General features: G+C 44.4%; 1 protein-coding gene across 4 annotated transcripts in view; it reads right to left on the reverse strand.

The window, feature by feature from the left end:
• Positions 1 to 17,985, reverse strand: part of LOC139226835 (protein kinase C alpha type) — a 542,945-nt gene that overhangs the window by 21,799 nt on the left and 503,161 nt on the right. Inside the window, exon 17 of one of the 4 annotated variants that reach the window (XM_070857894.1) lies at positions 9,009 to 9,149. The exons of the other annotated variants lie outside the window; for them this stretch is intronic. Coding sequence (XP_070713995.1) covers positions 9,099 to 9,149 — 51 coding nt within the window. The 3' untranslated portion in view covers positions 9,009 to 9,098. Of the gene's footprint in view, positions 1 to 9,008; positions 9,150 to 17,985 lie in introns of those variants that run through there. 4 annotated transcript variants of the gene reach the window in all.

Raw genomic sequence — 17,985 nt, forward strand, 5'->3', positions numbered from 1 at the left:
CTGATCCCATCTGCTGCTACCTTCATCCCAGGAATTCTACCTCTGGAGCTAGGAAGACTTCGCCTTTTTCAGTCGCAGCCCTACCCGGTCCAGTCTGCGTAGCACCTCCTCCAAGTTGTGGAGGTGTTTTTCAGTATCGCAACCCGTGATGAGGATGTCGTCTTGAAAAACAACCGTCCTTGGAATCGACTTGAGGAGACTTTCCATGTTTCGTTGAAAGATCGCCGCGGCCGAGCGAATCCCGAACAGACATCTGTTGTACTCAAACAATCCTTTGTGTGTCGTGATGGTGGTCAGCTTCTTCGACTCACTCTCCAGCTCCTGGGTCATGTAAGCTGAAAAATGTTTGCCACCGGATAGCGTCGCAAAGAGGTCCTCCGCTCTCGGTAGCGGGTACGGGTCTTGGAGTGACACCCGATTGATGGTGGCCTTGTAATCGCCACATATCCTGACCGACCCATCCGCCTTGAGCACCGGCACAATCGGGCTCACCCAGTCATTGAATTCAACTGGTGAGATGATGCCTTCCCTCAGCAGGCGGTCCAATTCGCCTTCTATCTTTTCCCGCATCACGTACGGCACCGCTGTGGCCTTGTGGTGTACTGGCCTGGCGTCCGGGTTTATGTGAATTACCACCTTGATCCCATGAAAGTGCCAATGCCGGGTTGAAATAGGGACTCAAATTTGTCCAGGACCTGTGAGCATGATATTCGCTCCACAGAAGAAATTGCATTGACATCGCCCCATTTCCAGTTCATGACAGCAAGCCAACTCCTCCCCAGCAGTGCGGGACCGTCCCCCGGGACAATCCAGAGTGGCAACCTGTTCTCCGAATCTTTGTGGGTCGTGGCGCTGTCTAGCACCGGAATGATCTCCTTTGTATATGTCCGTAGCTGTGCGTCAATCGGCAATAATTTTGGCCTCCTGGCCTTGGACGCCCACAACTTGTCTAGCTCCATTGATACTGGGATGCCATTGAGGAGCACTTTCATCATTATCGGTGGCGTCCTGGGGTGTGAACTGTATATGTGCTCCATATGAACTCGCTGAACTTCAGCTTCCAATGATTTCCCCCAGTGTCCATTTGGCCTCGTAGGGCTTACAACGGGCCTGTCCTCCTCATACATCAACCTGGCTCCAGGCTTCCTGCACATACGCGCCAAGTGACCGCTGACGTTGCAGTTTTTGCAGGTATATTATTGATACCTGCAAGCTCTGGCTGTGTGTTTGCCTCCACCATGAGCCGTTGTTGGAAACAAAAGGTCCATTACCAGTCGATCCTCTCTGACTGTCTCTGTAACTGTCCTTAAGCGCACCATTGACAGGTGTTGATGGCCCCATTACTGGCCGCATTGTCCCTTGCGATGGCATGAATCGCCGTTCAGCTAGCCATTGTCTCTGTTGAATTCCCCCTTTGGGTTCGACTACATGCTCGGGCATGTCCGATTGCCCCTGTCTGCCTGGAGAACTGTGTGCCGCGTTAACAATGTTGACTCCCTGTCCATTTGCTGCATTTAAACCAAGATTTTTGTCAAACATCATTCTGGTCTCTTCCTCCCCTGAGATAAATGTCTGAGCTATCAGAGCCGCCGTTTCCAAGGTCAAGTCTTTGGTCTCAATCAGTTTCCTGAAAACCCCAGTGTGCCCGATGCCCTCAATAAAAAAGTCTCGCAACATCTCCGCTCTGCATGCATCTGGGAACTTACATAGGCTCGCCAGTCGTCGGAGATCTGCCACGAAGTCAGGAACACTTTGCCCTTCTCGCCGCCAGTGCGTGTAAAACCGGTGTCTTGCCATGTGCATGCTGCTCGCCGGTTTATAGTGTTCCCCGATCAACTTACTGAGCTCTTCAAAAGTCTTGTCCGCCGGCTTCTCTGGTGCTCAAAGCTTCTTCATCAGGGAGTACGTTCTGGATCCACAAACCGTCAGGAGATGAGCCCTGCGTTTGTCGGCCGAATCCTGTCCCAGCCATTCCTTAATGATGAAACTTTGCTGTAGTCTCTCAATAAAATCGTCCCAATCATCACCAACACAGTACCTCTCGTCTGTGCTGCTAGTGGCCATGCTCGCATGGTTTAAATCCCAGTTTCTCGTCGCCAATAATATGTCCTTACTATACAGTATAAATGCACACGAGGCCCATAATTGAGGTGTGGTCACTCTGTGACCAGTAACCTTTATTAGCCAGCACTGAAGTGAAGAAGGTGGGTGGAGCTTCCCCTTTTATACCTGAAAGTCCAGGTTAGGAGTGTCTCCCACAAGTTCACCACCTAATGGTCAGTGTTCTCACGGTGTACAACTTAGGTCAGTTTATACATGGATTACAATGACAGTTGAATACATGACAGATTTCGTGCCTGGATAATGCATGCTAGATGTAATAGGAACATATTAAGTGTTCATACATGAACTTTGCCAATTGAAAGTTTTGCCTTGGTTTAATATATGAAAACTTCCAATAATTTAGCAATTCTGCATAGACTGTGGGCATTATCCACTGAAGGAGCCTTTTATAAATAGTGGGGATCAAATCCAGTTGCTTTAATAACATTGTGGGAGATTCCCTGAGGTGAACAAAGAACTTGCTGAGATGCCATCTGTTTTGTGCAGAAATGCAAAAGGAAAGCATTTCAGTGACCTATCCTTCAGTCTGTTTGTAGTTCATTCAACACAGTTCAAAGAAAATAAAGAGTGCACAGACGGAAATGACATTAATGTGTGGATAAATTGATCTGGTTTGTAGCTGATGGAAGGAAATCATAGTCGGAAGACCAATCTCCCTTTAAAAACAAAAATTGAAACGCAAATCAAAATGACTAGATGAATACATTTCCGAAGGAAAAAAGAAAAAAGGCTGCAGCGAGCTGCGTGATAACTATTGGATGCAGTAATAGATTTGTCACTGTCAAACAAAGACACTTCACTGTGCAGCTGTTCTGTCTTTTCAGTTTTTCCCCAATTTATTTTTAGCTTTTTTTTGCTCAGTGAAATATGGGATGTCAGAAGAAAATTAGAATATTTTTCTACTTTTGGGACCCACTGACAGTATCAAACAGTCCCAGGTGAGTAACAGGAAGTCCTGTGCTCTCAAACTTAGAAATGGAACACCAGCAATCCTTGTGGCCTGAGTAAGAGTGTCCACTTTAGTGCTGTGATCTCCTGACTGCGATCAACTGCATCAAGACTGTTTAACTCATTTTCTATCGAACATTTACAGATGGCAGAGAGACAAAACCTTCTGTTAGATTCATATCCGATTTCAGAGATGAATGGATAGCATCCTGATCCAAATTCTCTTTTTTTTACATTTTTAGAAAAATGTTTTAGATATTTTCTCCATCCTCTCTTTCAGAAGTCCCCACCCAGCAGAAAGGCTGCATGTGAATTGTTCTGAGGTCTTTTGCAGTGATACTTTTAAAAACCACTGGAAGGTTTATAGAACAGGAAAAAAAAAATCATAGAATGGTTACAGCACAGTCCCACTCCCCGCTCTTTGCCCGTAGCCCTACAAATTTTTCTCTTTCAGTTACTTATTCAATTCCCTTTTGAAATCCACGATTGAATCTGCCTCCACCACTCTTTCAGACAGTGCATTCCAGATCCTAACCACTCGCTGCGTAAAAAAGTTTTTCCTCATGTCGCCTTTGGTTCTTCTGCCAATCACCTTAAATCTGTGTCCTCTAGTTCTCGACCCTTTTGGCAATGGGAACAGTTATGAATTGCCATTTACCTATAGAGAGGCTTCTATGATGAATTGCAGCTATCCTAGTGGAAAATGATAGGCTGCCATTGGAAAATGACATTGTGGACCCCACTTGTAGCTTTAGTGTGGTAATTACACTTGCATGATTACACAGAATTTCACATCACAGCAGTAGGCCATTCGGCTCAACATGTCCATGCTTCACACGAGCCTCCTCCCACCTTACTTAATTTCCCCCTATAACTATGTCCTGCTATTTCTTTGTACGTGTATCTAGCTTCCCCTTAAATGCATCTGCTAATTTCCTCAACAACCTGTGATTCAGACATACTTTTCCTTTGGCTGTATGATGGGCGGAAATGGCAGGATTGTTCGTGGAGACCATAAAATCTCATCACGCCGAGTGAGTACAAGAGCCTGCATACCCCCTCCATCGGGACTATTCCCTCTGGCTTGATGGGGGTGAATGCCTGGCAGAAACACATTCTGCCCCAAATTCCTCTCCCTGTCCACAATGTGCCATTGCTGCACTCAAAACTGTCTGGAATTTCGAGGCTTTTGTTTTGAACTTCCTCTGGGCTATCGTTTATAATGCTTAAATATTAGATTTGATGCCCAATCTTTAAAATTCCGAGTGCATCACAAGGATAAGAACTGCTTCAAAATCTGGAGTGGCGTCAGTCAGATTAAATTGCAGTGCAAGCCTTTGTGACTGAAGAAAATGTATTCTACCACAGGTACTGGTTCTAGCTGAAGATTTTTGTTTTTGTTCTGAAATATAGTTATTTCAAAGCCATCGAAAACCATTCAAATTGCCACTGTTATTAGAAGATCGCTACCGACAAGAGCTGTAGCTGTGTCATCATTCTGGATTATTTTACAGCTCACTGTTGAGAAGACATGCATGTTCGAAGCCCGTCTTGATAAGGACTGTAATTTCTTGTTTGAACCACATATACAGGAGCCCAAAATGCTCACTCATATTCAGCGCCATCCGGATTCAGTCCAAGAATGAAATTACCTGCCTGGACGCATACTACTTTTCTCAGCTACAGAATTAAATCAGATCTTTATACTAGGCTAACGGGAATCTCACAGAAGTTTAAATTTGATGCCAAGAGGTGGGAAATTTTATTCTGAAACCTAATCCCAGTAAATAATGTTGTACTGTTTACTCACCATTGTTTGCCATTCACATGAATGGAAGAGAATATGCAAAATTAAATATGACGTAACTTTTTGAACAAGATGCTCGCAGCAATAATGTGGCTTCACGCTAGCTGAAAACAGTAGGTGAATGGGCAATGCAGTGGGTTACAATCGGCAGGAGTCTGATTTGAAATCTGGTTCAGACTGATAAATGTAGCTAAAGAACTCTGCCCAGAAGAAGAATTTTACTCCACTGTGTTTCTGACTTGGGCAAGTAAATGTATGAGTGATAGTTGTAGGTGGGTAGATAAACATTATGGTAAAATGAGCCATCGGTGACATGGCATTATATTTAGATTTTAAAATTAATTTGGTATTACTTACTGAACACACTTCCATACTGAAACACAAGAAGGGCTCTCTTTTTGTGAAACATTTGGATGGTGTTTTTATTCGAATGGTGACTGAGATTCCTTTGAGAACAAAGAAAAACAATGCTATTCTTTCTCACTGTATACCTTCCCTTCAGTCAAGTCAGGTGTACCTGTTCTAGATAGTAGGTACCACTGACTAGTCAACGCTAAGGGCTGGTTGGCGGTTTAGTAACCTGGCCATCTCCAGAAAATATCAAAGGCTTCGGGGGGCTGTGCGCCTGGAGGAGGGTAGTGAAAACTTCGGGAATCCCTGCAGCTGCAGTGAGCTGAGGACAACCGCGGGGAGCACTCATTGTGGGCTGGGAGGAGTAGGAGTGCTTTCCTCCCCTCCTCTCTCCTCCACCATCAGCTCCCTTCCCCGGGTCAGGGCTTGGACCTACCTGGTCCTGCGGCCTCTTCTCCAGTGTTCTCCGCCCGACTGGAGGCTAAGTCTGTCGCTCAGACTGACTTCCGGGCGGGGGAACATGTCAATGATGGCACACGTACACTGGGGTTAAATCTTCACAGCATGTGGGGAAACCCAAACTTCTGGGTTACCCGTGCGCACCTCCCGCTCCCAGCCGGTCAGCATTAAAATTCTCCCCAGAGAGTAGGCATAATACGTATGCACTCAAATTGGTAGGATGTGACGAGTGGTGTCTCCTAGGGTTCTGTACTGGGACCTCAGCATTTCACTATATTTATAAATGACTTGGATGAAGGAGTAGAGAGTCGTATATCTAAGTTTGCTGACGACACTAAGTCAGGTGGCACAGTAGATAGTGTAGATGGGAGCAGAAAGGTACAAATGGAAATTGATAGATTAAGTGAGTGGGAAAAACTGGCAGATGGAGTTCAATGTAGGAAAGTGTAAGGTCATCTACTTTGGACCTAGGAAAGATAGATCTGAGCATTCTGTAAATGGTGAGAAGCTATAAACTAGCGGAGCAGAGAGATTATGGGTCCAAGTACAGAAATCAGTAAAAGCTAGTGGACCGGTACAAACAATTATTTTAAAAGGCTCATGAAATGTTGCCCTTTATTTCAAAAGGGGTGGAAGCTGTACAGGGCTCTGGTTAGACCCCATCTGGAGTCCTGCGTGAATTTCAGGGCACTACACCTCAGGAAGGATAAACTGGCTTTGGAGGGGATGCAGAGCAGATTTAACTGAATTATACTGCAGCTAAAGGGTTAAATTATGAGGACAGGTTGCATAGACTATGCTTATATTCCCTTGAATATAGAAGATTAAGGGGTGATCTAATTGAAGTATTTAAGATGATCAAAGGAGGTGAGAGAGATAAACTACTTCCTCTGGTGGGGGAGTTCAGAACAAGGGGGTATAACCTTAAAATTAGAGCTAGGCCTTTAAGAGTGATATCAGGAAGCACTTCTTCAAAGGGCAGTAGAAATCTGGAACTCTCCCCCAAAAAGCTGTTGAGGCTGGGGGTCAATTTAAAATTTCAAAACTGAGATTGATAGATTTTGTTTGTTACGGGTGCTAAGGGATACAGAACCATGGTGGGTAGATGGAATTAGGATACAGATCAGCCATGATCTAACTGAAAGCCAGAACAGGCTCAAGGGGCTGAATGGCCTCCTATTCCTATGTTCCAAGGTGCAGATTATTTCTGGCATACAGTTTCATAGGAGCTCGCAATTCACTACTAGCTCACTCAAGTGGCACTCTCCAAGTCACAAACCAAGTTAATTGAATGTTGGCAGAGTATTCTATCATGAAGGGTGTCACAGTTGAATGAGATCCTGCTCTCACTGGATGTCCAGATAAGTTTATTTCCACCATGGCTCACTGGATTTCAATCAGCAGCAAGTGTTTCTTTCTTTTCCCTAGCCCAAAAACTCTGAAGCCTATTGTAGTGTCCAAATGTTGTCCCAGCTAAGATTAGCTAATTCCACATATACCTGGGACCATCTGGTTGGTATGGTCTAGTATGCCTTCTGTTGTCTAGGCTCTAAGCTCTGGAATTCCCTGCCTAAACCTCTCTGCCTCTCTTTCCTCCTTTTAAGACACTTCTTAAAACCTACCTCTTTGGTCACCTGCCCTAATTTCTCATGTGGCCCAGTGTCAAATTTCTTGTCTCATAATACTCCTGTGAAGCGCCTTCGGATGTTTTACTATGTTAAAGGTGCTATATAAATACATGTTTTTATGTACCAGTTATCAAGTTGTTATAGTACCATACGCTAAATTAATTTGCTGGCCATCAGGGAAGTGGAACTTTTTTTTTTAAACACCAACCTCAGTTTTTCTTCAGCTTTCAGTTATGACATTTCCAACCCTATACATGAACATTTCATTGGATGACATTCTTGCTAATACAGCTACCGTAGATAAAGATAAATGATAATAAACTTAACAAAATAGTTATGGTTTATAAATTAAATATATATTGTTCACAGCAAAAAATAGGTAAGCCAATTCAGTGCAAAATAAATCAGTCTTCAAATGGTTAAACTGTAACTACAAACACATGCTGCATTGGTTCATTGCACATCAGATCCAAATTAGTGCACCTAATGTGACAAGGCAAAGCAGCAGCATGTGTGCATGGTCAAATTCAAACATTTGCAATTAGCACACAACTTAATTAGTTCATAATGTAATTTTCTCTGCTGAAAAAATCATTTAAAATTAGAAATGAGCATTATGAAAAAACAATTACAACTAACCTATTGTATTGAGTTGGTTATTGAAGCAGACATGATCGGTCACGTTTTCAAATACTGCAATTTTGGGGGGAATTTTGTAACAGCAGGCAGAGAATTTGTTCTCCTTCCGTGCCCCTCTCTAAGTAAGCTCGAGTGGAGCATAAACATCAGCATGGACTGATTGGGCCGAATGGCCTGTTTCTGTGCCGTATATCTATGTAATCCTAGTTGTTATTAGGTGGCTGATTGTCTCCAATTCTTCCTCTCCTTAGGGGAAACTGCTGAACCTCTACTTGGTACAGAAACATGCTTGGCAGTGAAACTGCTCGTGAACCTTTGTCCTACCAATCTGTGGCATCATCATTTATACACCAGTTCTATAACTGCAGCATAGTATTTTGCTAAAATTTGAAGATAAATGTGATTGTTCATTTATTGAAGAACCCTCAGCACAAAGCACTCATTCTTGGGACGGATGTTAGAATAGATGGAAAGAGATCCCTCCTTTTAAAGAAGTAATTACTTTTAAGGAGTTTTTGAATGATCATTCATTCCAGGATGTGGGTGTTGCTTTATTGCCCATCCCGAATTGACCTTGTGGTGGTGGTGAGCCGCTGCCTTGAACCGCTGCAGTCCATTTAGTGAAGGTTCCTGCCACAATGCTGTTAGAGAAGGAGTTCCAGTTGTTTGACCCAGCGACGTTGAAGGGGCAGCGATATATTTCCAAGTCAGGATGGTGTGTGACTTGGAGGGGAAATTGGAGGTAATGGTGCTCTCATACACCTGCTGCCCATGTCCTTCGAGGTGGCAGAAGTTGTGGGTTTGTAAGGTGTTGTCTAAGAAGCCTTGGCGAGTTGCTGCAGTGTATCTTGTAGATGGTACACACTCCAGTTACGATGCGCTGATGGTGCAGCGAGTGAATGTTTAAGGTGCTGGATGGGATGCCAATCAAGCAGGCTGTTTTGTCTGGATGGTGTTGAGCTTCTTGAGTGTTGTTGGAGCTGCACTCATCCAGGAAAGTGGAGAGTACTCCGACTTGTGCCTTGTTGATGGTGGAAAGGCTTTGGGGAGTCAGGAGATGAGCCACCCGCCACAGAATACCCAGCCTCTAACCTGCTCTTGTGGCCATAGTATTTATGCGGCTGGTCCAGTTAAGTTTCTTGTCAATGGTGACCCCCAGGATGTTGATGGTGGATGATTCGCCAATAGTAATGCTGTTGAATGTCCAGGAGCAGTGGTTATACTCTCTCTTGTTAGAGATGGTCATTGCCTGGCATTTGTGTGGCGCGAATGTTATTTGCTACTTATCAGCCTAAGCCAAAACAGCGTGAGATTGGGAGATGGAGAGCGCAAGAGCAGCAGCACAACAGTAAACAGCTAGCCCGGCAGCAGCAGATGATAAGAAGTAAAAAGAATCAACGTGTGACATCACAGGAAAGCAGGGAAGTGATTAGTTGGTCAGTATTTCTCTCTTTTTCTTGGGCATTGGTTTAATTTAAGAGCCGGGATTAAAATCCAAACGTTCAAAACCTAATTAATTAATTAAATACATTAGAGATGGCAGGGCAGGCGATGTGTTACTGCTGCAGCATATGGCTGCTGGTGGACGCCATTGAGGTCCACGGCAACCACATCTGCAGTAAGTGTTAGCTGCTTGAGGAACTTCGGCTCCGTGTTGATGAGTCCAAGCTTCAAACACTGCGACTCATCAGGGAAGGGGAGAGTTACTTGGACGCTGTGTTCCAGAAGGCATTCACACCCCTGGGATTAATTCATTCAAATTTGGTGCGTGCTCAGGGACAGGAGGGTGTGAATATGAGTGAGGCGAGTATGGGGACCCAGGAGTTAGCGATGGAGGAGCCTCAGCCCTTGCAATTGTCTTAACAGGTATGAGATTCTTGCTCCCTGTTTGGGCGAGATCAGGGACTACAGGATGGATGAGCAAACTGACCACAGCACCGTGGGACAGGAGGCCATTCAAGTGGGGGGAGTAAGAAGAAATGTAGTGGTAGGGGACAGTATCTTTAGAGGAATAGATACTGTTCTCTGCAGCTGAGAGCGTGAGTACCGAAGGCTGTGTTGCCTTCTGTTTGCCAGGGTTAAGGACATCTCCTCTGAGCTAGAGAGGAACTTGGAGTGGGAGGGGGAAGATCCAGTTGTTGTGGTCCACGTAGGTACCAATGACATGTGTAGAAGAAAGAAAGAGGTTCTGCTGAGGGAGTATGAGCAGCTAGGGGCTAAATTAAAAAGCAGAACCACAAAGGTGGTGCATATAGATACCAACGACATAGGTAAAAAGCGGGATGAGGTCCTACAGGTGGAATTTAGGGAGCGAGGAGTTAAATTAAAAAGTAGGGCCTCAAAGGTAGTAATCTCAGGATTGCTACCAGTGCCACGTGCTAGTCAGTAGAAATAGCAGGATAGCTAAGATGAATATGTGGCTTGAGGAGTGGTGCAAGAGGGAGGGATTCAAATTCCTGGGACATTGAAACTGGTTCTGGGGGAGGTGGGACCAGTACAAACCGGACAGTCTGCACCTGGGCAGGAACGGAACCAATGTCCCAGGGGGAGTGTTTGCTAGTGCTGTTGGGGAGGGGTTAAACTAATATGGCAGGGGGATGGGAACTTATGCAGGGAGACAGAGGAAAATAAAATGGGGGCAGAAGCAAAAGATAGAAAGGATAACAGTAAAAGTGCAGGGCAGAGAAACCCAAGGCAAAAATCAAAAAGGGCCACATTACAGCAAAATTATAAAGGGACAAAGAGTGTTAAAAAGACAAGCCTGAAGGCTCTGTGCCTCAATGCAAGGAGTATTTGTAATAAGGTGGATGAATTAATTGCGCAGGCAGTTATTAACGATTATGATATAATTGGGATTACGGAGACATGGCTCCAGGGTAACCAAGGCTGGGAACTCAACATCCAGGGTTATTCAACATTCAGGAGGGATAGACAGAAAGGAAAAGGAGGTGGGGTAGCGTTGCTGGTTAAAGAGGAAATTAACGCAATAGTAAGAAAGAACATTAGCTTGGATGATGTGGAATCTGTCTGGGTAGAGCTGCGGAATACCAAAGGGCAGAAAACGCTGTGGGAGTTATGTACAGACCACCAAACAGTAGTAGTGAGGTTGGGGATGGCATCAACAAGAAATTAGGGATGCGTGCAAAAAAAGTACAGCAGTTATCATGGGCGACTTTAATCTACATAATAGATCGGGCTAACCAAGCTGGTAGCAATGCAGCGGAGGAGGATTTCCTGGAGTGTATTAGGGATGGCTTTCTAGACCAATATGTCGAGGAACCAACTATAGAGAGCTGGCCATCCGAGACTGGGTGTTGTGTAATGAGAGAGGACCAATTAGCAATCTTGTTGTGCGAGGCTCCCTGGAGAAGAGTGACCATAATATGGTAGAATTCTTTATTAAGGTGGAGAGTGACACAGTTAATTTAGAGACTAGGGTCCTGAATTTAAGGAAAGGTAACTTCGATGGTATGAGACGTGAATTGGCTAGGATAGACTGGCAAATGATACTTAAAGGGTTGACAGTGGATAGGCAATGGCAGACATTTATAGATCACATGGATGAACTTCAGCAATTGTACATCCCTGTCTGGAGTAAAAATAAAATGGGGAAGGTGGCTCAAACGTGGCCAACAAGGGAAATTAGGGAAAGTGTTAAATTCAAGGAAGAGGCATATAAATTGGCCAGAAAAAGCAGCAAACCTGAGGACTGGGAGAAATTTAGAATTCAGCAGAGGAGGGCAAAGGTCTAAGTGGAGGGGGAAAATAGAGAATGAGAGGAAGCTTGCAGGAAACATAAAAACTGACTGCAAAAGCTTCTATAGATATGTGAAGAGAAAAAGATTAGTGAAGACCAATGTAGGTCCTTTGCAGTCAGAATCAGGTGAATTTATAATGGGGAACAAAGAAATGGCAGACCAACTGAACAAATACTTTTCAGTTGCTGCTTTTTCTGGTCAATTTATATGCCTCTTCCTTGGATTTAACACTATCCCTAATTTCCCTTGTTAGCCACGGTTGAGCTACCTTCCCCGTTTTATTTTTACTCCAGATAGGGATGTACAATTGTTGAAGTTCATCCATGTAATCTATAAATGTCTGCCATTGCCTATCCATTAAGGGAGACACAAATAACCTTCCGGAAATACTAGGGGTTCGAGGGTGTAGCGAAAAGGAGGAACTGAAGGAAATCCTTATTAGTCAGGAAAATTGATGGGATTGAAGGCTGATAAATCCCCAGGGCCTGATAGGCTGCATCCCAGAGTACTTAAAGAAGTGGCCCTAGAAATAATGGATGCATTGGTCATTATTTTCCAACATTCTATTGACTCCGGATCAGTTCCTATGGACTGGAGGGTAGCTAATGTAACACCACTTTTTTAAAAAAGGAGGAAGAGAGAAAACAGGGCATTATAGACCGGTTAGCCTGACATCGGTGTGGGGAAAATGTTGGGATCAATTATTAAAGATGTAATAGCAGCGCATTTGGAAAGCAGTGACAGGATCGGTCCAAGTCAACATGGATTTATGAAAGGGAAATTTTGCTTGACAAATCTTCTAGAATTTTTTGAGGATGTAACTAGTAGAGTGGACAAGGGAGAACCAGTGGATGTGGTGTATTTGGCTTTCAAAAAGCTTTTGACAAGGCCCCACACAAGCGATTAGTGTGCAAAATTAAAGCACATGGTATTGGGGGTAATGTATTGACGTGGATAGAAAACTGGTTGGCAGACAGGAAGCAGAGAATCGGAATAAACGGGTCCTTTTAAGAATGGCAGGCAGTGACCAGTGGGGTGCCGCAGGGTTCAGTGCTGGGACCCCGGCTATTTACAATATACATCAATGATTTAGATGAAGGAATTGAATGTAATATTTCCAAGTTTGCAGATGAAACTAAGCTGGGTGGCGGTGTGAGCTGTGAGGAGGATGCTAAGAGGCTGCAGGGTGACTTGGACTTGTTAAGTGAGTGGGCAAATGCATGGCAGATGCAGTATAATGTGGATAAATGTGAGGTTATCCATTTTGGTGGCAAAAACAGGAAGACAGATTATCTGAAAGGTGACAGATTAGGAAAGGGGGAGGTGCAATGAGACCTGGGTGTCATGGTACATCAGTCATTGAAGGTTGGCATACAGGTACAGCAGGCGGTGAGGAAGGCAAATGGCATGTTGGCCTTCATAGCTAGAGGATTTGAGTATAGGAGCAGGGAGGTCTTACTGCAGTTGTACAGAGCCTTGATGAGGCCACATCTAGAATATTGTATTCAGTTTTGGTCTCCTAATCTGAGGAAGGACGTTCTTGCTATTGAGGAAGTACAGTGAAGGTTCACCAGACTGATTCCCGAGATGGCAGGACTGACATGAGGAGAGACTGAATCAACTGGGCTTGTATCCACTGGAGTTTAGAAGAATGAGGGGATCTCATAGAAACATATAAAATTCTGACGGGATTGGACAGGTTAGAGGCAGGAAGAATGTTCCCGTTGCTGGGGAGTTCCAGAACCAGGAGTCACAGACTAAGAATAAGGGGCAAGCCATTTTGGACCGAGATGAGGAGAAACTTCTTCATTCAGAGAGTGGTTAACCTATGGAATTCTCTACCGCAGAAAGTTGTTGAGACCAGTTCGTAAGATATATTCAAAAGGGAGTTAGATATGGTCCTTATGGCCAAAGGGATCAAGGGGTATGGAGAGAAAGCAGGAAAGGAGTACTGAGGTTGAATGATCAGTCATGATCTTATTGAATGATGGTGCAGGCTCGAAGGGCCGAATGACCTGCTCCTGCAGCTAATTTCTATGTTTCTAAAGGTAATAATCTGTGGATTACTACTTGAGCCATGAGCAAATCTGCATAGAGTAAATAAGATCAGAGAGATAAACAAGTGGCTCAAAGACTGGTGTGGGAGAAATGGGTTTTGGTTCATGGGGCACTGACACCAGTATTGGGTTAAGAGGGAGCTGTTCCGTTGGAACAGGCTTCACTTGAACCATGCTGGGACACGTGTCCTGGCGAATCGAATAACTAGGGTGGTAGAGAGGGCTATTAGCTAAATCGTGGGAGGGTTCAGGTGAGCGGAAATTTAAAAAGTCAAAGAACAAGGAAAAGGCAATAGAGCAGGGAGGCACTGAGGGAATAAAAACCAGAGTGTGATAGGAAGGGACAGAAGGTATAAAAATAAGAGTATATCAGAAAGTGGGTTCAAAGCAGGGAAAAATGGTAAGAAAAACAAAATTAAAAGCTCTTTATCTGAATGCATGCAGCATTTGTAACAAAATAGATGAGTTGATGGCAAAAAAGATATAAATGGGTATGATCTGATAGCCATTACAGAGACATGGTTACAAGGTGACCAAGGCTGGGAACTGAATATTCAGGGGTATTTGACAATTCGGAAGGATAGACAGAAAGGAAAAGGAGGTGGGATAGCTCTGTTAATAAAGGATGAGATCAGTGCAGTAGTGAGAAATGATATTGGCTCAGAAGATCAAGATGTAGAATCAGTTTGGGTGGAAATAAGAAATAATAAGCAGAAGTCACTGGTGGGCGTAGTCTGTAGGGCCCCTAAGAGTAGCTACACTGTTGGACAGAGTATAAATCAAGAAATAATAGAGGCTTGTAAAAAAAGGAACGACAATAATCATGGGCGGTTTTAATCTTCATATTGATTGGACAAATCAAATTGTCCAAGGTAGCCTTGAGAAAGAGTTCATAGAGTGTATCCGGGATGGTTTCCTTGAACAGTACGTTGTGGAAACAACCAGGGAGCAGGCTATCTTGGATCTGGTACTGTGTAATGAGACCGAATCAATAAATGATCTCCCAGTAAAGGATCCTTTAGGAAAGAGTGATCATAGCATGGTTGAATTTCAAATTCAGTTGGAGGGTGAGAAAGTTGGATCTCAAACCAGTGTCCTGAGCTTAAATAAAGGAGACTACAAAGGTATGAAGGCAGAGTTGGCTAAAGTGGACTGGGAAAATAAAATAAAGTGTAAGACAGTTGATAAGCAGTGGCGGACATTTTAAGGAGATATTTCATAACTCTCAACAAAAATATATTCCAGTGAGAAAGAAAGACTTGGAGAAGGGATAACCATCCGTGGCTAACTAAGGAGGCAGACAGAAAGTAGGAAACTATAGACCAGTTAGCCTAACATCTGTCGTTGGGAAAACAATGGCATACAAAGTGGCCAAGATTAGAGGGAGGCCAGAGGATTGGGAAACTTAAAAAAAAAGCAGCAAAGGACGATTAAAAAAAAGAGAGAGGAAAGATAGATTATGCGAGTCAACTAGCAAAAAATATAAAAACAGATAGTAAGAGTTTCCACAGGTATATAAAAAGGAAGACAGTGGCTAAAGTAAATGTTGGTCCCTTAGAGGATTAGACTGGAGAATTATTAATGGGGAACAGCTAAATTGCAGAGACTTTGAACAAATATTTTGTATCAGTCTTCACGGTAGAAGACACTAAAAACATCCCAATAATCGATAATCAAGGGGCTATAGGGAGGAAGGAACTTAAAAAAACAATCACTATCATTAAAGAAAAAGTACTTGGTAAAATAATGGGACCAAAGGTGGACAAGTCCCCTGGACCCGATGGCTTGCACCCTAGGGTCTTTAAAGTGGCTGCAGAGATAGTGGATGCATTGGTTGTAATATACCAAAATTCCCTGGATTCTAGGGAGGTCCTTGCGGACTGGAAAATCGCAAATGTAATGCCCGTATTTAAAAAAGGAGGCAGACAGAAAGTAGGAAACTATAGACCAGTTAGCCTAACATCGGTCGTTGGGAAAATGCTGGAGTCCATTATTAAGGAAGTGGTAGTGGGACATTTGGAAAAAACATAAAGCAGTCAAGCATGGTTTTATGAAAGGGAAATCATGTTTGACAAATTTGCTGGAGTTCTCTGAGGATGTAACGAGCAGGATGGATAAGGGGGAACCAGTGTATGTGGTGTATTTGGATTTCCAGAAGGCATTCAATAAATCACCAACGATGTCTCCGCAAGATCCTACAAATCCCCTGGGAGGACAGGCGCACCAACATCATCCTCGTCCAGGCTAACATTCCCAGCATTGAAGCACTGATCACACTCAATCAGCTCCGCTGGGCAGGCCACATAGTTCGCATGCCAGACACGAGACTCCCAAAGCAAGTGCTCCACTCTGAGCTCCTTCACGGCAAACGAACCAAAGGTGGGCAGCGGAAACGCTGCAAGGACACCCTCAAAGCCTCTCTGATAAAGTGCGACATCCCCACTGACACCTGGGAGTCCCTGGCCCAAGATTGCCCTAAGTGGAGGAAGTGCATCTGAGAGGGCGCTGAGCACCTCGAGTCTCAACGCCGAGAGCATGCAGAAATGAAGCGGAGGCAGCGGAAGGAGCGTGCGGCAAACCAGTCCCACCCTCCCCTTCCCTCAACGACTATCTGTCCCACCTGTGACAAAGTTTGTGGCTCTCGTATTGGACTGTTCAGCCATCGAATAACTCATTTCAGGAGTGGAAGCAAGTCTTCCTCGATTCCGAGGGACTGCCTATGATGATGATGACATAAGAGGTTACTGCACAAGATAAAAGTTCACGGGGTTGGGGGTCATATATTAGCATGAATAGCAGATTGGCTAACTCACAGAAATCAGAGAGTGAGGATAAATGGGTCATTTTCCGGTTGGCAAACGGTGGCTAGTGGGGTGCCGCAGAGATCGGTGTTGGGGCCTCAGCTATTTACAATTTATATTAATGACTTGGATGAAGGGACCAAGTGTAATGTAGCCAAGTTTGCTGATGATATAAAGATGGGTGGGAAAGCAAGTTGTGAGGAGGACACAAAAAATCTTCAAAGGGATATAGACAGGCTAAGAATGTGAGTGTGAGGTTATCTACTTTGGCAGGAAAAATAAAAAAGCGAATTATTATTTAAATGGAGAGAAATTACAAAATGCTGCAGTAGAGAGGGATCTGGGGGTCCTTGTGCATGAAACACAAAAAGCTGGTATGCAGGTACAGCAAGTAATAAGGAAGGCAAATGGAATGTTGGCCTTTATTGCAAAGGGGATGGAGTATAAAAGCTGAGAAGTCCTGCTACACCTGGAGAACTGCGTACAATTTTGATCACCTTATTTAAGGAGCGATATACTTGCATTGGAGGCAGCTCAGGGAAGGTTCACTAGGTTGATTCCTGAAATAAAGGGGTTGACTGATGAGGAAAAGTTGAGTAGGTTCAGCCTATACTCATTGGAGATTAGAAGAATGAGAGATGATCTTATTGAAACATAAGATACTGAGGGGTCTCGACAGGGTAGGTGCATAGAGGATGTTTCTCCTTATGGGGGAATCTAGAACTAGTGGGCATAGTTTCAGAATAAGGGGTCGCCCATTTAAAACTGAAATGAGGAATTTCTTCTCTGAGGGTTGTAAACCTGTGGAATTCTCTGCCCCAGAGGGCTGTAGAGGCTGGGTCATTGAATATATTTAAGGTGTAGATAGACAGATTTTTGAGCGATAAGGGAGTGATCATCATAGGCAGTCGCTCGGTGTCGAGGATGACTTGCTTCCACACTAAAGATGAGTCCTCAGGTGACTGAAGAGTCCAATGCAGGACTTACAGTCTCTTATCACAGGTGGGCAGCCGATGATTGGAGGAACGGGAGGTTGGGGTGCCTGGGTTGCCGCGCGCTCCTTCCGCTGTCGACGCTTGGCTTCGGCTTGCTCGCGGCGAAGAGACTCGCGGTGCTCAGCACCTTCCCGGATGCTTTTCCTCCACTTTGGGCGATCTTGGGCCAGAGTTTCTCAGGTATTGGTGGGGTTGTTGCACTTTTTCAAGGAGGTTTTGAGGGCGTCCTTGAAGCGTTTCCTCTGCCCACCTGGGGCTCGCTTGCCGTGTTGGAGCTCCAAGTAGAGCGCTTGTTTTGGGAGTCTCATGTCAGGCATGCGGACACAATGTGACCCGTCCAGCGGAGCTGATCGAGCGTGGTCAATGCTAGCGATGTTTGGCCTGAGCAAGAACACTGACGTTGGTGGCCTATCCTGCT

The sequence above is a fragment of the Pristiophorus japonicus genome, chromosome 16, assembly GCF_044704955.1.
Source record: "Pristiophorus japonicus isolate sPriJap1 chromosome 16, sPriJap1.hap1, whole genome shotgun sequence".
Classification (NCBI taxonomy): domain Eukaryota; kingdom Metazoa; phylum Chordata; class Chondrichthyes; family Pristiophoridae; genus Pristiophorus; species Pristiophorus japonicus.